General features: G+C 44.5%; 1 protein-coding gene across 2 annotated transcripts; it reads left to right on the forward strand.

The window, feature by feature from the left end:
- Positions 1–177: 177 nt before the first annotated feature.
- LOC143142551 (major facilitator superfamily domain-containing protein 6-A-like) lies at positions 178–21,495 on the forward strand. Of its 2 annotated transcripts, none has more exons than XM_076303506.1 (6): positions 178–465; positions 1,127–2,807; positions 6,382–6,479; positions 14,912–15,073; positions 15,876–16,282; positions 18,350–21,495. In XM_076303506.1, exons 2-6 carry the CDS (start codon positions 1,129–1,131, stop codon positions 18,623–18,625), a joined length of 2,622 nt encoding a protein of 873 aa, XP_076159621.1. In that variant the 5' UTR covers positions 178–465; positions 1,127–1,128; the 3' UTR covers positions 18,626–21,495. The 2 variants fall into 2 exon arrangements, with proteins under 2 accessions (XP_076159621.1, XP_076159622.1); XM_076303507.1 differs by having other exon boundaries at positions 16,721–18,440.
- Positions 21,496–23,255: the final 1,760 nt, after the last annotated feature.

The raw sequence follows: 23,255 nt of genomic DNA on the forward strand, positions 1-23,255 counted from the left end.
GAAACACGCTGCTTTTATTTCAAGATTTATGTTCAATTGCCTGTAGTAGAGCCATAATCATGCAATTCAGAATCTCAATCACCATGTCCGCGTAAAAACAGGAAAGGAAATATCGAGGGCGTAACTTATTGGAAAGGAAGACTCCAAACCCCGCCTCTGAAGGTGGGGTGGGGACGGTCCGGGTCTGTGGAGACGGCGCAGGACAGGTAAGACAGAAGTCCCCGCGGCTCGCACGAAAACAAGAATAGATTAAGATCAATCTGTGGAGATAACGTTGAATCATTGACAACTTTATGGATCCAAACCAGTACATGCCCGTAATTGCGAGAAAAGTGATGAATCTGTTAACTTCCTCCGTCCATGTTTGATGGCTCTGAGAAGCATCGAGTTACCCACCTGCCGGCAAACTGAAGCTAAAGAACTTGCATCGACACGAAAACTGAACTTCCTCTTCGAAGATAGCAGGTGGGCATAACACACTCTTTAATATTTAGTAATCTGGTATTTCGGCTTGGGGTCGGTGTGATTAAGATGATCACTTGAAGACATCCGTTTTCTCTCATCAATAGGAAGACAAATAATTCGTTATCTGTTGTGTTTCATTCGCTTGACTACTAGTAGACGTCACTTTTTTAGGAGCGCAGCTCAGCAACTGAGCTCACGTGTTTATCTGTATATTACTGAGCGTCAACAAACTGTTGTAGCAAGTGTAGTTTTTATATTTAGCCGATTTATTTTAACATTGTTACAGTCATAAATTAAGTTAGAAGCTGACGCCCTATAGGTTGGACTTCCGCAACACTAGACCGTGCTTACGTAGATGGCCCGGTTTTTCTTTATGTGAACTGCGTCAAAAACTATTGTTCCAGGACAGGTACTTATTTCCCTCAATCTCCTCCCTATTACTCATCATAATTTGAGAGAAGGAAGCAGGCAGTAGAGGACAGTTGACTCCTGTCTATTATTCACTGTTATTGATGTTGCTGATGGTAACAAGAGATTTATACGTAGTTGAATTCTCAAAAAACAATGTGTGTACAGCAGCCTTTAAAATATCATAAACTTTTAATATTTACAGACATAAATTGCAGTAACTAAACCCCCCTCCCTCCGCCATATTTTACAGTCATGGCGGACGACAAAGTGGCCATACTGACTGATGATGAGGATGAACCGAAGAGAAAGCATGGACCGTCTGGGCATTTTGGTGTCCTCTCTCTTAAAAAGGGCACGGATGCATTGCCCTCCTCCGGCCCACATACAGGCACCGCGGGCGACGACCCAGTGCCCCCTCCCTCCGTCTCGCCCTCTCAGGCCCCAGACATGGGCTGCTGTCAAAGGATGTGCCTGCGGGTCAACCGGCGCCTCCTGGTCTCCAAGATCTTCTACTTCTTCTTCTACGCGGCCTACGGCTCGCTGCACCCGCTGCTGCCTGTCTACTACAAGCAGCTGGGCATGACGCCCAGTCACAGTGGACTGCTGGTGGGCATCCGCTACTTCATAGAGTTCTGCAGCGCCCCCTTCTGGGGGATGGTGGCAGATCGCTACCACAAAGGCAAGGCCGTGCTGCTGTTCTCAGTCTTCTGCTGGCTGTTGTTCAACTGCGGCATCAGTATCTCCCAACAGGCGGACATGACCTGCTCGAGCCCGGAGCTGACCACCACCCCGATGGCCCCGCTGCCCAACTTCACCGTGCCCAGTAACCCCGGCGACAGTGTGGACCTCACCACAATGACCACGTTGCCTGCCAACAACAATGCGTCAGGCGATGTCTCCTCGGGCAACACAAGTCGGTCACGGCGGGATTTGTTTGGGAAGGAGCTGTCCAGCTGGCAAACTAAGTATAGTGCCCCCCAGAGGATCAAACGGGAAGCCAACCTCACCAGTTTGGATGGAACAGCAGGCGGCGGCACACCAGCAAATCGCTCAGACACCACATTCAATAATGACACCACCTCTCCCTTAGACGCTAATGACACAACGACCGCAATTCCCCCGACCACCACCACCGCTACCACCACCGCAACAACCACAACAACGATGGTAACGGCAGCTCCCACTAAGCCCACCATCATCTACAACGTTGAACAGGTGGAGGCCATCTTCCTGATGATCCTGCTGATGGTGATTGTGGGCGAGTTCTTCAGCGCACCGGCCGTCACCATCGTGGACACGGTCACACTGCAGTACCTGGGCCGCCACCGCGACCGCTACGGTCTCCAGCGTATGTGGGGCTCTCTGGGCTGGGGCCTGGCCATGCTGTCCGTGGGCATCTGGATCGACCACACGCGCCTCCACATCCTGGTGCCTGGCTGCCCAGAGCCCGAGTTGAAGAACTACACCATCGCCTTCATCGTGTTCGGCGTCCTCATGGGCCTGGCGTTCATCGTGGGCACCCAGTTCGAGTTCGACGGCCTGGACTACCGGCAGGAGGAGGACCAGCCGCCACCTGCGGTCGAGATGCCCCAGGTTGTCCAAAATGTGTCCGAATCAACAGAACACGGCACGCAGCAGCAGCAGCAGCAGGCACCGTCAGCGACCTCGACCGCGGAAGTGTCCGGCGGCCAGACGTTCCACTACCGGGACCTGCTGCGTCTGTTGTGCAGCGTGCGCTACGGCACGGTGCTCTTCGTGGCCTGGTTCATGGGCTTCGGCTACGGCTTTGTCTTCACCTTCCTCTACTGGCACTTGGAGGACCTGAAGGGGACCACCACCCTGTTCGGCGTCTGCTCCATCCTCAGCCACGTGTCCGAGCTGGGCGCCTACTTCACCAGCCACAAGCTCATCGAGCTCATCGGACACATCAGGTGAGCAGATCACGTAGACTTTTTTTTGGCTAAAAACTTACCAGGCGCTTCAAGCTTTTCAGACACACCACATCCTCTAAGGTACAGACAAAAGACCCATCAGACCCATCTTAGAGCCACCTCCTAAGGTACAGGTAGAGGATATTGAGCTAAACAGTTTATTTACTTAAACCTCTGGTGAGTTAGTCAGACACATCATATAAGCTGTTCCATATGAGAGACAACATGACAGTCATGTAGACAGAGCTGGAGTGGTTTGCAAACAAGGGCGTTGGTCTACACTGAGGTTGGCTGCCTAATTAACCAACTTTTATGGAGGTCATCCGATGAGCCACATCAGGTCTCTTCAGGTGACGGTGATTGTTTGGATAAACACTTTTCGGTTACACTACTTGACAGTATCAACATAAGAGTGACATGACACTGTCATGAATGTGTCATAAACAAGTCATAAACATTTATGACATAACGCTTCTGTTATTAAGTGACATTTGTTTTTTGTCATAACAAGTTAGGGTTAGGATCAGGGTTAGGATTAGAGTTAGGGTTAGGGTTCATGTGTCATGACAGCATCATATGTTCATGACAGTATCATGTCACTCTTATGTCAATACTGTCAAGTAAAGTGTTACCCACTTTTCTTTACACCTCTGGTGAGGTACTGTGACCTACATCATCGGTTACAAGCTTATCAAGCTCGGTGGATACATTTTGTGAGGCTCAGTGTGTGAGTTACAGGAAAAGGGAAACGGACTAGCATGTGAACAAGCATCGGCTTCCTTCTTTACAACAAGCTTATCAGATTCTTGTGGTGAGATGCATTTTGTATCCTTTAATCCTGTAGAGCACTCAAGTAAAGTCATTGGACAAGTGTTTCTGTTTGAAATGGTAGTTGGCCTGTTGACTGTGGTGCAGTGTTTCCTCTATGTTGATTTGGTAGTGGCGGCCCCCCACGGTTTAATTTTCTTCCCCCACGGTATCAGAAATGGGGCAGACGTACAATAGTCGCAGTTGCCTTTCAAAATTCATTGTGCAGACCTGTTGTAGATTCTCTATATACAGCTCAATCACAACTGAAAATAATGCCTCATTGTGTGTGAATAGAGGTGAATACATATAATTGTTTGTGTTGCAGCAAAGTGTCAGTTGTCAGTTCCGTGGGACGGGGGGACGGTGGGGGGTGGGGGGGTGGTTCGGACAGGCCTGCCCCCACTGCTTAAAAAAATCCTAGAGGAAACACTGGTGGTGGCCCTGCTGGACATGTCATGTAACCTAAGTCACGTCTGGTAGCCTCATGGAGGGAATGCTTCACAAATCATCTTTCTTGACTGTGGTTGTGCAGTATATATTTTTTAACCCTGCATCCATATTAGCCATGCAGAAGTCTAATTTGTATGATTTACTATTGGTTTTATTGCGGCATTAGCGTTCAACAAGTCTCTAAAATTAACTAAAATGTCCTTCTCAATTTTTTTTCTGTCAGCAACTGAAGCAATTTAATTTTCTCTCCAAATGTGTGTTCCATTAAACTCACTAGCCTCTTAGGAGTTTGACCAGCTGAAAAATAATTCCTAATTGCTGGATGCGTCACGCTCCTCTCTCATACTGCACTCTCAAGCAGCTGAAGGCTCCCTGCTCTACTGGGGCACTAATGCAAAGGACGTGAATAGCTCTGACTGTTATGTTGTTATGAAAAGAACAAGAGTGTTTAAATGTTGTTTTTATGAAGACCACACGTGGGGGAAAGTGGTCAAGAGACCATTTTTTAAAGCTGTAGAGCCAGAGACTTTCTAACGAGGAGACACAGCACTCAAAGAATCTTCCATAGAAATGTATGGGGTTAGTTATATGGTATGAGTGAAAGAAATGTGACTTTACCAAATCACTGCCTGAGTTGTTACGAACGGTGATTACTAGTAGGGTTGCCCCAGGATATCCCCTCTCATAGAATGCCTCTAATCAGGAATGAATCATTGTGCTACCAGACAGAACTGTTGTAAAGTATATGCAAATATTCAGCAACTGAAATCTGACTCCCAACTCCAGCGTGTTGAAAGCATTTTTTTTTTGTGTTCAGTGCTGCTATGCATGAAAGTCAAGTGAGGGATGACGAGTCGGAGGCAGCAGGGTAGGGAGTGGGACACCTACGGTCTGAGGGAGCAGCTCCAGTGACATGCCACTGCACCTGCTGAGTTGTGCAAGGTCACATTCCAGCCAATGACAGTGAGGCGAGGCGGGTTGGTTCAGTAGAGGTCAATGGCATACGAGTGAGCCAGCAGCTTCTGGAGATCCCAAGATAATTTGTCGGATCAGTAGCCTATTTCATGCTTTAGGCAGGCCAGAAGCTGGCTTAAGTAGAATGAACAAAATTATTCCGTTAGGATGAAAAGTGTGTGTGTGTGGGTGTGCTAATGTGTCTTTGTCTGTCTGTCTGATAATGTCTGTGCGTGCATGCCTGCGTGCGTCCGTGCACATGTGTGTATGTGTTTGTGTGCCCGTTGGGTGTTTATGGTACCAGCCTGAGGCCCGTTTCCTCTGGTGGCACAGTTCCCTGTTTGCGCTGGACTATGGCCATAGCAGCGGCGGTCTCCTTTGTGGCCATTGTGTGTCAGACATAATGGCCTCTCAGAGTCTCTGGACACTCAACGGCATCAGACCGGCTGTGGCGCCCGGCTCAGGAGAAGGACATTCTCCGGTCCACTGACCTCTTCTGAGTTCACAAGGTCAAGGTGCAAACCTGCCTGCCTGCCACACGAACATGGTGGGGCCTAATCTGAATGTGAAAGTGTAAAGTGCAAACTCTTAACTGAATTAATATCTTGGTGAGATCTGTTTGCTAATTTAATACCACGAGCAGCAAGATCCTGGGCACAACTGCATCAGTGTGGGTCAGCTCAATGCTCCCGCATGCTACAGGATAGCTTTAGTTCAGGCCTGAGATGCTTTGCTTACTGCTTGAGGTTACACTCTGCCTGCCTTTCAACTCAGGGCCTTGGAGTTCTGTCAGTGGCAGATGCTTCTGTCACACTGTCCATGCTGTGTGTGTGTGTGTGTGTGTGTGTGTGTGTGTGTGTGTGTGTGTGTGTGTGTGTGTGTGTGTGTGTGTGTGTGTGTGTGTGTGTGTGTGTGTGTGTGTGTGTGTGTGTGTGTGTGTGTGTGTGTGTGTGTGTGTGTGTGTGTGTGTGTGTGTGTGTGTGCGTGCGTGTGTGTGCATGTCCTTTTTGTGGTTTTGTGATCCTGTGTGTTTTTCACCAGAGCTGGCCAAACATGCATGTCAGAGTCATAAAACATTTTATTTTTACAGTGCGTGGAGGCATTGTTCAAACACAGTGTGTTTTGTGTTTTGACTACACCAACGCAACAGGTTTCCCATCACAAAATATAATTCTGCAAGCTGTATTGGTGGCTATCTGGAGTGGTGACAAATGTCTTACATAATGTTCCCCAAAAATCTAATAAAAAATGAGTACTAATTAATTCAACAAGTCAACAAGTTCTTTTTAGTCTGAAATCTACTGTATCTTTTAATCAATATTTTTTTCCTTTTATCTCTGGCTCTGTTTGTCCTTCTTAGGGTACTGTACATCGGCCTTGCCTGCAACACAGCACGCTACCTGTACATCTCCTACCTGGTGAACGCCTGGATCGTGCTGCCCATGGAGGTTCTGCAAGGTAAGGGCAAAGGCTGCTGACCTGACATCAGGGTCACGCAAGCTCGAGGAAGTTCCGGAAACGGGCCCTTTGTGCGTCTGTCGGCGAGCGAGAGTGTGTGTTTGAGTGCATGTCAGGACAGTTATTTTCAGCGTTGGTTTATCTCACGCCCTATTTCCTCCACGCCACCGACAACCAAGAACAGGCAGTGGAGCTAAAGAGGAGAGATGGCAGAAGAGCAGTTAGAGAGAGTGTGCGGTGGAAGTGTGAGTGGGTGTGCAGGGCCCAGATGCTAGTTTGATTAGAGTGAATCCCTGACAAACCAAGCAGAGACTGAGAACAGAAACATGTGCACCTATCATCCCCCACTGGCGCCCACTGCTCCGGGTTTGTATGTGTGCTCCTAGTGTGTGTGGGCTCCTAGTGAGCTCACTGCTCCAAGTGTGTGTGTGTGTGTGTGTGTGTGTATTTACCGGTATGTACACTACCCCCGGATGGGGGTAAAATGCAGAGGACATATTTCCTACAGGAATTTTCTTACAGGATAGATAAAGTATAACTTAACTTAGCTTAACTTAATCACCATTGGAAAGCCTTAGGTCTAAGCTCTGTTTTATATGTGCTCCTGGGAGTGGCTCAGTAAAGGCCTGGGGTTCCAGCTGGACACTCTCTCCCTCAGACACACAGACACACTCACATTAGGCAGGGTGGAGTAGGTCTCGTGGTGACGCCTGGTTCATTGACATTCAACAGAGATAGGACAAACTGGTTTTGTGGCTCACATATCAAGGCAAACAAATGACTTAAATCCTTCAAATATTCTCCTGGTGGGGCCCGAGATGAACAATCCCAGTAGATCGGTGTGCTGATTGTGGCTTCTTTAAGCTCCTCCTCCTGTCAGGGGCGCAGGAGGCACGGGGGACGTGGGGGTTATGTCCCACGCAGTGCTAAAGAGACGGCCGTCATCCCCCTCACTTTTGATAAGGAAAAAAAGCCTTATATACGCTAAATAAATAATAACCTATAGGGTTTGCGCTAACTATGTAAAACTCCCCATTAACAGCATCACATCACTAACCACAGCCATCTACAGTACTGTAAGACTGCACAATCTCATATTCACTCTTTTGGATATCTGAAGCCAGTTTGTCTACTAACAGCCATCAAAAGCATAATATTTTCGGTTTGGTTTGGGATCTAATTTACTTTTGGACTGTTTGATTATATTGCTAAATGTTGGGACTGATAGGCACTGAACTCTGGGAGATATTTGATGGTTCACTGTTATGTTTCATGCAGTTGAAAAAGTGTCGGGATTTCCACCGCTGTTTATTGCGAGACAAGGCAGCCATTCATTGAAAAGGGGTTGTGCTGTAATAGAAACCTTTTTGCGTAGCCAAGTAGCCTAAATTGAGTTATTGTTTAATTATGCATGATTTAGTAGGCTACTTTTTATTAAATTCGTAGGCTGGAATGCCTTGAGTCACACAACAATTGCGTTAAATGTAGTAGGCTTCAGCCTCTGGCAATTAGCTCGAAAGGGGCGGCAAGACAATGAGCTTGAGAACGTGTGTTGGAGACCCATGGTAGGAAAACGACTTTATTAATCCAACCAACAATATAATAAAATATTAAGAAGAGGTGTTATTTCATTGACTTAAATCGAAGCAATGTCTTCTAGTTCTGGTGGACTGATGGCAATTGTTAGTATGGTATAGGCAAATATGGGAACCTGCCTTTATTTGTCCGGCTATAAATAGAATCAATCCCGGGCATAATTTGAGGATTTATGGTAGCCTATCTCCTGCTCAACATGACATTAGCTGTTATGTTTATTGATAACAAACTCAACTAGCCTACTGATCAACTCGTTTTCACTAGCCTAACTATAAAATACAGGTATATAGGCCTACCCAAAGTTTTTGTTCTAAGACATTTATTTCAAACATAATTTCAAGACACAAATTGGATACTTCAGTTACCTTGGTGCATAAATCCCAGAGAGTAGGCTACCACACCCCAAAGTGATGGGCCTTTCTTACGCGTTCAGTGTGGGGTATAAACAAGCTGAGAATTTAGCGGTGTCACGTCTCGCTGTCACAGACATGGGGAGCTCTTTGAAGCTTGGGATAATGTGGTACAATTACTACAGTAACAGTATTTTATTTTACTTCTTATGTAATATATTTTTTTTCAATTTTATAAATGCTTTGTTTAAATGCTATTGGAACAAATAGTAGTTGATTATAAAGGCAATTTTCTGTTGCAATATTCTGTGTGTTCTGGACTGGTAACTTGTTAAGCCAACATGTTCTAACATTGCATAAATATTAACTGCAGACACATTGTTGATTTGGTTTATACGAGACAATTTAGGTACTGTAGGCCTAACTAGGCTATTTGATCATGTAGTCTATGTTTGGATCATAGGCATGATGATTCATTCATGGCTTCATAAAATATCAACATCATGTTGCTTTTAGAGTATTCTACCATTGGCCCAAGTAGTGTAAAATAAATCTAAAAAAATTAAATAAAAGTAGAATTGCACATAGCTAGAAGCTGGTCTGAGGGCAGATCTGGCGTTGTGCTCATCTCACAGTTTTGATAATTTTAATCAACAAATATTTGGAAAACAATCAATGGTATTATCTTAATATTCTGGCAAGTTTAAAATATGATGGTCGTTAGTGGGCCAGAGGTGGCGATCCGATATCTGGAAATCTGATCTCACTATGGGTTTGTGTTCAAAATTTGGTCCCCCTCACTTTCAAAATATCTCCTGCGCCCCTGCCTCCTGTCCTTCTCCTTATGGAGTTTGGAGACAGGGAGCTTTTCCCACGTCAGCAGCACAAACCTGCATGTCAGAGTCATAAATTGTTTTATTTTTACAGTGTGTGGAGTCACAGCGTTGTGTTTTGACTACACCAACACAACAGGTTTCTCTTAACAAAATATAATTCTGCAAGCAACCTATCTGTATTGGTGGCCATCTGGAGTGGTGACAAATGTCTTACATGTACAGTATAATGTCCCCCAAAATTCTAATACAAAATGAGTACTAATTAATTCAACAAGTCAAAGTTATTTTTACCATTAAAACTAAGGAAATGGTGATGGACTTCAGGAGGCCTGCCACTCCCTTGCTGCCTGTCACCATTAGACTTAGACTTAGACTTCTTTAATGTCCATAAAACTTACATAAAATGGAAAATTGTCTTTGACAGTGGTAGGGCTGTAACGATACCAACCTCACGATTCGGTTTGTATCACGATTTTTGACCCACGGTTCGATACGAATCTCGATTTTTCTTTTCTTTTTTCTTTTTTTTGGGGGGGGGGCTAGACATTTTATTAAATAACATTTTAATGGCCTCCCTTAGAACACCAGAGGATTACATATAATATATCTATTATTTTATATCCTGATATAAAAATATTTTTCTGAATGACTGATATTTATGACAGCACACTTTTTGCAGATTAGCCTATAGCCTAGGCCTACTATTTTTTATTACAACTCTACTTCTTTAATTCAGCTGTCTGGTTGAAGCCTGGAAATATTGTAAACAAAGTAGCATATAGCTTAGCCCAGTGTTTCCCAAAGTCTGGGTCGCGACCCACGGGTGGGTCGCAGGAGAATTTATTTGGGTCGCCAGCCCAGCACAATTTATGTTGTGTTATAGGTCTGATACCATTTGTCATTTGATACCAGGAAAGAAACAGTTTTCTATTAGGATGTAGTTTGTTAACTACCACAGTTACGGTTTTGTCATAAAAGCTCATGAAACTGGCGCATGAAACTGGGGGACGAACGCATCGCAGAGGGGGAGCCAGAGCATGGATATCTACCTCTCAAAATGAAACCGTTCTGTGGGGCGCCTTTAACAGATACCAGTTCCTCAACTTAACCGATTAAAATCTAGTGACCGTGCTGTCAACTAAAGCAGACATCCATAGACCGGATAAGGATATTCAATTTGCATGTAGAGTTTCGATTGTAGATGCAATCTTTAAAGTTAATAGCAACCTCCTCACATTCTTATTTCTGATTTAAAATGCACAACAGTGCATTATATTAGGCTACAATTTAAATAGACATTTTAAACACTATTTCTCTCGTTTTGTACCTCGCGAACTCCAAAGTAAAGGCGCATTCTTCCGGCTATTGCCCAAAAGCCTTGTTCTGATATAACGACTAGGCTATATAATATAATACAACAATACAATATAACGACTTGAGTTATTTGCTGTCATCGGAATTGACGTCCACAGTGTTATGGACCCATTTGTCTGCAACGCAACGTAGCCTACAACATTTTTTTAGAAATACAGAAACAGCTTTACTATGCTGACGAATGCGCAACATGCGAGAATTTCCCCAAACTCTCGGATGCGCATTAAAACGTATCTTTTCAGTAGTCATTTCCAACTTTTCACGCTGATGGTGCTCAAAATGCAACACTACCATGTTCAAAGCAGGATCTATCTATCTAGATCCTATTGCAATGTATGGTTGGTGGTTGCAGGGTAGATTTGAAGTGAAATGGGTCGCGATGGTCTGTCATTTTTAAAAAGTGGGTCGCCAGAAAAAAAGTTTGGGAAACACTGGCTTAGCCTATCATAGTCTACTGATTGGACTGTTCAGTTTCCCCATGTGTGTTTAAGTTTCAAGGTAATAGGCTACTTGTTCTCCTTGGGACAGGCCCTTTTGGGAAACGTTGGTATTGAGATGATCAGTCAACTTCAATGCAAGAGTTTTAAACAAATATGTGCAGCATGCTAATGATGCTAAGCGGATTTAATAGTAATTTAGCTAGTCGTCTATGCGTCCTTGCTTTCACGATTGTGAATGTTTTATTTAAGTTCCGCGTGTTCATTGAGCAGGAGAGGGAGGGAGCGCGAGAGAGAGTGGGCAAGGAGAGGGGTTTTACTTCTATACTGTTTGGTAAAGTTGCACATATAGTCTACAATGAAAGCAAGGAGAGGTATGAAATTATTATTTATTTATTTATTTGTTTTTGGACAACGTAGGCTACCGATAAGTAGCCTAAAGCAGGAGTTGTGGGTTGCTTTTGCGGCCGCATAAGCTGCAAAGCACTGTGTGAAACACTAGAAAGGGTGTGTCGCGATTCTGCCTTTTCACACCGCGACACAGTATCGTGGATATGAATGTCGCGATTTCGGTTTCGAATCGTAAATCGTTACAGCCCTAGACAGTGGCATAAAGACATACAAGAAGCACACACACATCACATACAACACTATGCACAATAGACAGGGTGAATGTGGAGACTGTCAGTACATACAACAAGTACCTGGGGTTACATCTTGACAATAAGCTGGACTGGTCTGCCAATACTGATGCACTTTACAAGAAAGGGCAAAGCAGGCTCTATTTCCTTAGGAGGCTGGGGTCATTTAATGTCTGCAGCAAGCCCCTGCTTATGTTCTACCAGTGTGTCATGGCCAGTGTCCTTTTCTATGCTGTGGTATGTTGGGGAGGCAGCACTAGCAAGAGAGATGCTGGACGACTGGACAGACCAGTGAGTAAAGCTGGTTCTGTGGTGGGCATGGCGCTCGAGTCACTGACATCAGTTGCAGATAAGATAGGGGCAGCCGTGGCCTACTGGTTAGCGCTTCGGACTTGTAACCGGAGGGTTGCCGGTTTGAACCCCGACCAGTAGGAACGGCTGAAGTGCCCTTGAGCAAGGCACCTTACCCCTCACTGCTCCCTGAGCGTCGCTGTTGTAGCAGGCAGCTCACTGCGCCGGGATTAGTGTGTGCTTCACCTCACTGTGTGCTGAGTGTGTTTCACTAATTCACGGATTGGGATAAATGCAGAGACCAAATTTCCCTCACGGGATCAAAAGAGTATACTCAAAAGAGTTTATATGCTTATACTTATACTTATAAGAAGACCCAGAGCAGACTGCTCTCTATAATGGACAATGACCGCCAACCCCTGCACCCCCTAAACTTTCTCCAAGCAGAAGAGCATGTTCAGTAGTAGGCTCCTTTCTCTGTCTTGAAGAAGAGCAATCCCAGTAGCTCTGTGCTGATTGTGGCTTCTTTAAGCTCCTCCTCCTAAGCTCTTCCCACGCCAGCAGCACACTGGACTAGAATGGAGAGTACCCTCTGGCCTGTGGAGTGAACTGGATAAACAAGCTTGATCAGAACAGGGTCCACCCTACACACACACACACTCACACACACATATACTGTATATACAGTACTGTGCAAATGTTTTGGGCACCCATTGTTTTTTTAGCAATGTTATGATGCCCATATATTACATATTATGTTGATTTCTCATTGCCTTTATTAGAATTCAACCAGAAGATAGAGGGAATATAAACAAATTGCATTTCTGGTTCAGGTTCTAGACTTCTGCATCTTTTTGAATGGTTGTTTTTGCAGTGTTATAATGACAAATCTCGCAAGGGGGGAGCTGAAACCAGTTGGTACTGGTTCTGGTTCTGACCCACTGGTATCAGAAGTGGGTAGGAGATGACGATACTTTGATTGAAAAGCTACAGCTGGAAGAGTTCATAGCTCACCTAAGGTGGAAAAGGCATGGCCAAAGATATCTATTCAAAGAGCTGACACTGTATTTCCACCTGGGAATATAATGAAGAGGGTCACCGGAGATGTACAGTATGCAGTATACAGTATTTCAGATGGCTCGTCCACTTTGGGCCATCCCCAGACACACATACACTATACATGCTCAGTGTACACTGTTCAGTGCTTTGGTCTTCGCTTATAGGCCTGAGAGAGTAAGTTGAACTGTGACATCCTGTGTAGTGCACATCAGAGCAGCCAGAAGGCATTCACGTCAGCACAGTTGCACACGGCACGCACATATACACATACGCGCGCACACACACTCGCAAATACACATGCGCACATATGCACACACGCATACATACGCGCGCGCACACACACACACACACACACACACACACACACACACACATACACACACATACACACACACACTGCAGCATATTTTAATCTCTCTCTGCGTCTCTGACTCAGCCTCTGTTTCTGTTCAGGATGTGGTCACCCGTGTTGAGTGAGATACTTGAGGATTATAACAGCTCTAACAGTTTGCTCTTTATGTGCACGTTTCAGTTGCGTCGAAACAGAACCAGTTGAGTCGAAACAGTGCCACCTCGACAAATAGATCACTTAGCTGCAACTTCTGTGCAGTAGTCGAGATGCTTTATGATACTCATTTATGTGCTGTGTGAATTTCCAAGACCTTACACGTTACACTTACACTACATGTTCAATGCTAGTCACTCAGTGTGTTAATTGATATAAAAGTCCATGATTTGCTCTGCGGGCTGAGAGGTCTTGTTGCAGCAGCGCGGTGGTATGGTGCTCTCTGTGCCGTCTTCGTTTTGAGATGGGTCATGGTCACACTGAGGCAGGCGTCTCTGCTATCGACTGTGTCTATTTTTTGCTACAAAGAAAGCATACAGCACTTATAGATTAAAGGGCCGTTCACACCAGAAATGATAACTATACCCATAACGAACGAAGCGTCCACACTGACCAACGATAAGCAAAGTCTCTCCTTGTGTTAATGAATGTGATGGCTAAAATGTGATGGGTTCTGATTGGCTGTTAGCTTTTCATTGTTCTCAAAATCGGTCTGAAAGTGATACCCAACGATATCGCTCTTCATGACATCATCTTTATAGATTATGTGCGAACGTCGTTATTCATATTAACAACAACAATATTTTTTTATAGTTATCGTTATAGTTATACTGTAGAGGTGATGGTGATACATAGCTTATCCAAAACCAACATCTTTGATGTTTCTGGTCCCTCTTCTCTCAGTGACACTTTATGGATTATGTGTCATATCTATCTTATCTAATTCTGGGGTGGACGGCAAATAAGATCCTTTTCCAAAAGGTTGCCGTGTTCCTTTAAAGCTACATTTTCCTTCTACAATGGAAATCAATGAGCTCAACCATCTATGCTGATGTATAGACGTGCTATAACATGCTCTCAATTCTTTATCTGGAGAGCACCCTTTGGTCTCTACGCTTCAGATGCAAAGTCTGATGTTTTCCTTTACAATGCATGTACAGTATGTAAACATGCTGTCAATCTAAAGTCCACACAAAACTGTCATGTCTGAAAAGTGGACTTTTGGCTGTTTGCCAGTCTGCCTGTCAATTAGCTTGCGCTTCAGTCCACCATAGTCACCATAGTTGTCCAGCACACTGTCATTGACCTGAAATACTGACCACCATTTCCTATTATAAAGAAAAACTATACTTCTATTCAATAAAGTTCCTGTTTTGTAAAACTTTTGTAAGATTCTACCAATGTTAGAGCATGAAATGACAGACATTTTGTTGTGTGTGTGTGTGTGTGTGTGTGTGTGTGTGTGTGTGTGTGTGTGTGTGTGTGTATTTGTGTGTCCTCAGGTGTGACCCATGCGGCGGTGTGGGCAGCGTGTATCTCCTACCTGAGCGCGGCGGTGCCCCCGGCTCTCCGCACCTCGGCGCAGGGCATCCTGCAGGGGCTCCATCTGGGCCTGGGCCGTGGCTGTGGCGCCATGGTGGGCGGCGTCTTCGTCAACTACTTCGGTAAGGACAGACGCACCTGTTGCTGTTGTTGTTGTTGTTGTTGCTGTTGTTGTTGCTATTGTGTGTGCTGTTGTTATTGTGGTTGCTGTTGCTTTTGCGGTTGCTGTTACTGTTCCAGTTGCTGTTGTCCCTGTGAGAAAAACACACCTGATGTGAGCTATTGTACCTTGGCTCTTTTATTTTCACAACTGTATGGCCGTCCTCAGATCCTGAGCGCCACCTGCTGGCATGTTGTTTTACATTCATCAAAACTCTCATCCCCACCCTAAAGATTAGTTTTGATTGTGAAGATTGTGTAATGTGGGGTCAGATGTACAGAAAAGCAACATGGTAATGGTAATGCAATCAACCCATTTATTGATGAGCTGAGCTGACATTTTAGATTAGATTCAACTTTATTGTCATATTGTCAACTTTATTGCCCACTGTATCTGCTATGGTTCAACTCTGAGTTTGGTTATGATTCTTAGGCCTTACTTTGTGGTGGTTTCTGTTGAGTCTGCTGTCTGTTGCTGATTTCTGTTATGTGTCAGTAATTTCTAATGTCTTTGTCTCTGTGTGTTATGTGTGTGTGTGTGTGTGTGTGTGTGTGTGTGTGTGTGTGTGTGTGTGTGTGTGTGTGTGTGTGTGTGTGTGTGTGTGTGTGTGATTTCTGATATCTGTAGTGTGTGTGTGTTTGTGTGTGTGTGATTTGTCATTTCTGTAGTGTGTGTGTGATGTCCGATGTTTTGTAGTGTGTGTGTGTGTGTGTGATTTCTGATGTTCCGTGTCGCTGATCTGTGCGGTTGTCTGTGATTGACAGGTGCGGCGGTAACGTTCCGAGGCATTGGCATGGCCTCCCTGGTCATCCTGATCATCTTCTCCCTCATCCAGTGCCTGATGGACCAGGACGAGCGCGGGGGCGACAGCAGCAGCGGCAGCAGGGGCAAGGACCGCATGCTGGCCGAGAACATTCCGGTGCCGTCCAGCCCCGTGCCCATCGCCACCATCGACCTGGCGCAGGACCACGTGGACACGGAGACCCCACGTCCCGAGCCCAGGCTGCCGGCGCAGAAGACCCGGCACCAGGAGGAGCAGGAGGACATGGCCAAGCCCGCATGGGTCATCGCCGGCTCCCCGTGGGTCAACATGGCCTTCGCCATCTACCAGATCTGGGAGTTTGTGGCCATGAGGAAGAGGAACCCCCCGATAGAGACAGAGCCACTGCAGGTAGAGAGAGAGGGGGGGGGGGTATGGCAGGAGGAAGAGAGGAGAAAAATGATAGAAAAAAACAGCTAAATAGACATGAAGCAAAGGGAAGATACATGGAAATTAATTTAAGAACAACAGCAAGGAGAAAATGAGAAAGAGTCAAAATACATTGAATAACTCCAAAACTACTTCTATCAATCCTTATTTAGCAGAAAGAGGTTTAAAATCTACCGCAGATCAGAGACAGATTAGGGCTAAAGCTTCTAGGACTTCCAAGCAGTCTTTGTAGTCTGTGTTTAGGGTATCCTCTGTTCTGCTGGCGTAGTGTACATGATTACTATACTTAGTGTAAATACTCTGTAGTCTCTACTTTTCTCATATTTCAAGTGCTGGTTTGACTTATTTGGGGTTCTAATGACATCTTCTCTTTCCATGCTTCCCTAACCGCGTGTGAAGAGAGGTGAGATCGTGGGAAATTCCTGCACCCTCGTCTTTCAGCAGTGTGGCGTGCTGTGTGTGCACTGATACTGTTCGTTGCTTTAATGGTCTTTATTGAGGATCTCATTATTTACTGCCTTGCAGAAAATATATGTGAAACCATCGAACCACTAGGTGTCAGTAATTTAGTCACTGTATCCTGGTCAAAGGGTATAGAAGTACTTCAATACTCGTTGATCTGGTCTGGTATATCGATCTGTTCTCTGATAGTGGAAAATACTTGTAATACTGTATACCAGATTGTAAAGCGTATTTGATATATGTTAAGGATAACGGTCGCCAAGGTGTCCCAGTATACACCATTTATGGACGAGGCGGAGGCAAAGAACTCCATGACTCAAAGCGTTGGCCGTTCTTTCTCTGGCCTGCTCTTTAACCGGCTCTGTCCACCCTAATGTGCCTGAGTTTTAACTTCTGGACAATGTAGTTTCCTCATAGGCGCAACAATCGTAGCAAAATCTGCAAACACAAAATGTCATGTCACCCTGTTGGTTAAGCAAGTTCATACTAGTGTTAATGGCTCATCACATAAATTATTTTAAAAGAAATGTTAACGTTGAGAGATCCTTGATGAAAAGCCAGAATATTCCGTATCGCTCCCATGTATAACCTATACATGTAATGCATGTCAGCATCAGTGTTGGTGGGGTGTGTGTTTATGTTTGCTTGTAGATTAGATGTTTGTTTGTTTGTTTGTTTGTTTGTTTGTTTGTTTGACAATAAGGTCACACTTAAATATCAAAAGATATGCTGAACAAACATATAAATGTTAGTTCAAATCCATATATACGTTAGTTCACATCCATATAATCATTAATTCACATCCATATAAATGTTAGTTCACATCCAATTTTCATGACTTGAAGTAAAAGATCTAAGACTTCTTCTATGCACACAAAATTTGTTCACAAATGTGGAAAAAGAAATATTAAGTGAGCACTTGTAGTGCCTGTAGTGAAGTGGATATCCTTGCAGTCAGTATAGCAGTTGAACACTCCCTCAAAACCTGTTACGTGTGGCATTTTCAGGTGTGATAAAATTGCATATTTAGAGTGTGATGATTTATGATTATTATATGATTTATTCAAAGGACATCTGTGCAATAATTATGCCTTTTAATCAGCAGCATTTGATATGTCACATGTCGAGTGAACGGATTACTTTGGTGAAGTGCTTGCGAACACAGATTTGAACAAACTTGAGAACAAAACTCAAGATACAAGCATTTTGTGTGTCTAAAAGAAACGTCTGTATCTTGTAGTTCAATTCATGTGAGAAATGGCAGCAGAAACAAATGTGTTGTTACATTTTTGTTTCACTGTGGCACTTTTTGATCGTAGAATGTACATGAAATCATCCATATTACACCCCTTTATTATTCATGTATAGTGTACAATATGAAGCCTGAATACCATACTCAGGTGTGTGTGTGTGTGTGTGTGTGTGTGTGTGCGTGTGTGTGTGCGTGTGCGTGTGCGTGTGCGTGTGCGTGTGCGTGTGCGTGTGCGTGTGCGTGTGCGTGTGCGTGTGCGCGTGTGCGTGTGCGTGCGCGCGTGTGTGTGCGTGTGTGTGTGTGTTGTTTTGTAGGATACACTTGAGGCCCGCCCAGGCTCTGAGGTCACTGAGGAGGCTTTGGAAGCCGGCCCAGGCGAACCCCAGAACCCGCAGCAGCAGCAGGGCCCGGCGCCCGGGGGGCCCGTCCCCAAAACCCCAGGGCCCCCCAAGGAATCTGCCCCAGAGCCCCAGATGGACCCTGCCCTGGATCAGACCCAACCTGTAGAACATCCTGGCCCCCTGCCGGGCATTTACGAGCCCTCCTTCTCCTCCCCCACCCTCGTCCTCCCCTATTCCCATACTCAGTGAAGGACAACTACGACCGCAATGGACCAATGGTAATGGCCAGCTTGAGTTTCATACCCAAACCCACCGGTGCGAGTTTGTGGCACTTTGTATGAAAGTGTCACCTTTATCTTTAATGCACGAGGACCTCCTAAAGAAGTGGGGTCAGACTCTGGGCTGTGACCTGGGTTTGCACTTGAACTTTGACCTTTGAACTCATTGAGAAGGATCCTTCTGTAAGTGGAGCTGAATAAGAGGAGATGCTCACTCTGCTCCTCTGGCTGGCCAACACTGTTATATCACCCGATGCTGGAGTCACGCTTCATATGGGAGCTATGTTTAGTTTTGTGTCTTTTTAAAGCCTTTTTTAAAAAGCTTTGACCTTTACGAGTCTGGGTATGTCGGGAGTTGGAAGACATTTTAACCACAGCTTCCTCATTCTGACCTCATAAAAGACATCTTAGTCGACATGAACCAGTGGCATAATGGTTCCTATGTGTTTTTGTACAGCCTGTGTTATGCTTTGACGTTGTGGAAAAGATGTTTACTGATGACTAATTTATCATTGCTGACAGTCACATGTCTCAATTAGATATTTAATTGCAATTTAGGATTGTATCATGAAAATGTTAAGGGGTTAGTGCTCTGATGTTTGTTTATTTGTTTGCAATGCAATATCTGGGTGAGATTATAAAAAAAAGAAAAGGGAAAAAAAGAAGCTACTCTAACATTCTGAAAAAGAATAGTCACAATTAGAGGACTGGACTCCCATTTTAGACCACAAGAGGGCAGCAGATATTTGGTCTCGATGCCCTAGGTGCTTTTTCACACTTTTTAATTTCAGTGGAGAAAATGTGCCTGTAGCTAACAAGGCAAAGTGTTTAATGTGTCTTGTTTTTTAAATCATTTTGAAAAAGTTGGGTTTAATGTCGGATAGAATGGAATCGTAGAACAGAAAATTACAGTACAGAACATTTTATAAAACAACATTTTGTAAAATGTTACTCCTTTTTATGGGAGTACAGTGTCTTTGTGTCAGATTAATTAGGGGAAAGTTCCAGAGAGTCTGTTCCCTGGTCCTCGGTGTAGAGTGTGTGCACGTGTGTGGGTGGGTACTGTTATAGTGTCTGCATGCATCCCACATGCATGCATCCCTTCTCACTTGTGTGTCAGGGTCATGGGGTGAGGGTGTGCTCGCCACTGATTGGCTGAGTGGGAGGACAGACAGGGAGCGTTCCCGTGGAAACCAGACCATAATACTGCACCATTTCCCTTCTGAAACAGACACTCCGTCTGATGGCAATGTAAATAACTCTATTTCCATCCTTGAGCTGCAACAAGGGAGGAAATATCTGTGTGTGTGTGTGTGTGTGTGTGTGTGTGTGTGTGTGTGTGTGTGTGTGTGTGTGTGTGTGTGTGTGTGTGTGTGTGTGTGTGTGTGTGTGTGAGAGAGAGATGAGAGACTCCCAAAGGGCTTTGTCTTAAATACAGAAATCAATGTTTTGTCAGGATCTTGGTCAGGATTCTCTGCCAAGGGCCTGTATGTTGCACTATGTGCCTGCAGTTATCTCACTGTATATCTCTGAAAAAGTACTGTCCTTATTATGTTATGTTATTTTACTTGTACAATGAAGCTGTTCCTTAATGAAGGCCTTAATGTGTGCATGCGTGTGTGTGTGTGTGCGTGTGTGTGTGTGTGTCTGGACAGCAGTGGCACATGTGAATCATGTATTCGCTAAAATGCGCGGATGTTTTACGTTTCTTCGACCACATCACTATGTTATGATTAATTTGTCGTTGAGTCATCTGAATGTGGACCTTACTGCTGCACATGCTCAGTTGGTTCATCGCGGCCCCTCAGATATTGAATCAGACATTTGCCAGTGCAGGACAAATATCAACCAACTCCAGTGGTGATGACGAGTACTACCCATAAATAGGTTAATCTGCAAAAGAAAAAATCAGATTCATTGCAATTTGAATATATGAAGATTACAGTTCCGTGTCTCCAAGCATGTTTCAAAGCCTAGAAAAATGTATTTATTCTGTAAGTTTGGTTTCATTTGTTTTGGCCTGGACACACAGGGCAGTCCTAAGGGTCAGGGGTCAGGATAAACAAGACAAAGTCACAATTCTATTCATTGATTCTTACATTTATTTATTTATTTGTTTGTTCAATTAGTACACACATCATCACTCCTTCACGCTTGTAGCAGTTCAGGCAGCGTACAACCTGATCCTCCTTTAAAACACGCACACACACATACACAGCCTGGTCTTCCTTTAAATCACGCACGCACACACACACACACACACACACACACACACACACACACACACAGCCTGATCATCCTTTAAATCACACACACAAAAACACACACACACAAACACACAGCCTGATCTTCCTTTAAAACAAGTAAAAGCGCCAGATGTGAGCACTGACAGTAAAGAGAAGCTAGGGAAGTATCGAAGTCGGCCTCGTCTGATCTGTGGCCGGGTGGTGACGCAGGAGCTATCAGGTGTGAGTGAGTAACCCAATACAACGGCTCAGGGTCAGGATGGAAAAAGAGTTCATCTGTTGGCTTTTGTGGTCATAGTTTTTGACTAGTTTCCACTCAGTCCTCTTTAGCAGGAACCGCGGCAGCATCAGTGAGACACTTTCCTAACAGTGAGAAAAGATTAATGTTCAGGCAAATGCAGCTCTGTGACGCCAAGAGTTCCATTTTATTCATGCTGGTCTCACGTGTATTGTGTCTCTTACTGGAGTCATGCCATTATGCTTGTGCAATGCCTTTAAAGGAGATTGTGTTGTCTCTGTGTGTTGTAAACTGACCACCTTTAAATTATTAATATTTCAGTTGTAACCAATCAAAATAAAGATTATGTTAATTCAATCCTTTTACTGTGCTGACAAATGTATTGTTTTATATTATTGTTAACTAACCCATCATTTGAATTCATCTTCCATCCAGCTTTCATCTTTTATTTGTCTTTTATTTTAAACTTACTGTTTGTTGCCGTCTCCTTGGCACAGAAAGAATAGTATTTTACAACAACAATCATCTACTGGTGTTAAGTGTGCAATAAGCGACTTTGCTTTAAAAAAAAAAAAAGAACAGGCGAAAGCCACAACAGAAGTAACACATTTCACACAAAATGGCTAATACAAACCACCTCCTAAAGATTCACTCTCTACTAGTGAAAATGTGCACAGTCAACTCACTTTTGACACACTTTTCATTCGTGTCTGAAAAAAAGGTGTTTTGGGTGCGTGCTGTCCTGCTGTCGCCCGTTTAATCCTGTTTAATCTTTGTCTCTTCAGGGCCATTTCACCTATTGCAGCCCAACGTTTCTCACCCATTTGATAACATGAACCCAAGGCCCTTTGTACACAGTTGTAGCAGGAACAGGGAGTGGATTTCTGCTCAAGAATCCTTCCCAAAACAATTATTTCCCCGAAGGGCATGGCCGCCTACCGCAGTTTGAGATTTCATAATTATTTGATAACATTTATGCAGGTTCTTTGGATCTGGCTATGGACATAAAAACGTTATGGGCAAAACAAATCACTCACGACAAATCAGAGTTTGGTGCTGGTTCTTATTACACCTTCAGTGATTGCAGTATAGATATATGTGACCAATTTCCCATACATAGATTAAGCCTAGTCCTTGACTAAAAGCTTTTTCAATGGAGATTTTTATTGAAGTTTTCTTTTAGTCTAGCACTAGTCTTGATCTGTGTATGGAAAACCAGCCCAGTAATGTTCCACTGCATCACCTGTGTCTAGAATGTTGTAGAACGTTCTAAAGAATATCAAAGCCCCTCAGATAGACAACTGCAGCATTCTATTGGAAAACCTGCCTTTGTTGAAGAATGCGTTCTTTTAATAGAATTTTCTAAACTCTGAAGCTGAGGGGTTGATATTGAAATATTAAGCCTGACGTTCTAACCATTATCAGACTCATCGGTTTGACAACGCCCATGATGGATCTGCGTGTGGTCCACTGGACTGAAGACCTGTGGAATGCGAAGCTAGCGGCTGACCGGAGGACGCGAGGGAGGGAGAACAGGGAGAAGCTTTATGCCCCGCGCCCGATCAATGGGCCTCTTACATGACGCCCACACAGCCAGGCTCCGCGTGGGCGACCTCATACCCACCCACCTGGGAGCACTGGCCCAGAGAGGGCACCCGCAGCTGGGATACGCGCGGCCCCGGCCAGCCTCTCAGGGGACTGGTCCCAGTACACACACGTGTGGACACGCACACACACACATTTACGCACACACATGCACGCACACACACACACACATACACATTTACGCACACACACACACATTTAAACACATGCACATACATGCACACACATATTTAAACACATGCACATACATGCACACACATACACATTTACACGTACATACATGCTCATACACACACACACACACACACACACACACACACACACACGTTTGCATGCACAAAGTATATACCAAACAACAACACACACATTTGCATTGCATACGCGCGCACACACACATATCCACACCCATGTACACATAGACGTTTGCATACACACGCACATACATCCACACACACACGCACACACATTTACACAAACATACATACACATACGGTACACACAAACACACATGC

The sequence above is a fragment of the Alosa pseudoharengus genome, unplaced genomic scaffold, assembly GCF_046254945.1.
Source record: "Alosa pseudoharengus isolate Yale_2024_CS ecotype anadromous, Long Island Sound unplaced genomic scaffold, YU_APseudo_1.1 YU_APseudo_1.1_scf_24, whole genome shotgun sequence".
Taxonomy (NCBI): domain Eukaryota; kingdom Metazoa; phylum Chordata; class Actinopteri; order Clupeiformes; family Clupeidae; genus Alosa; species Alosa pseudoharengus.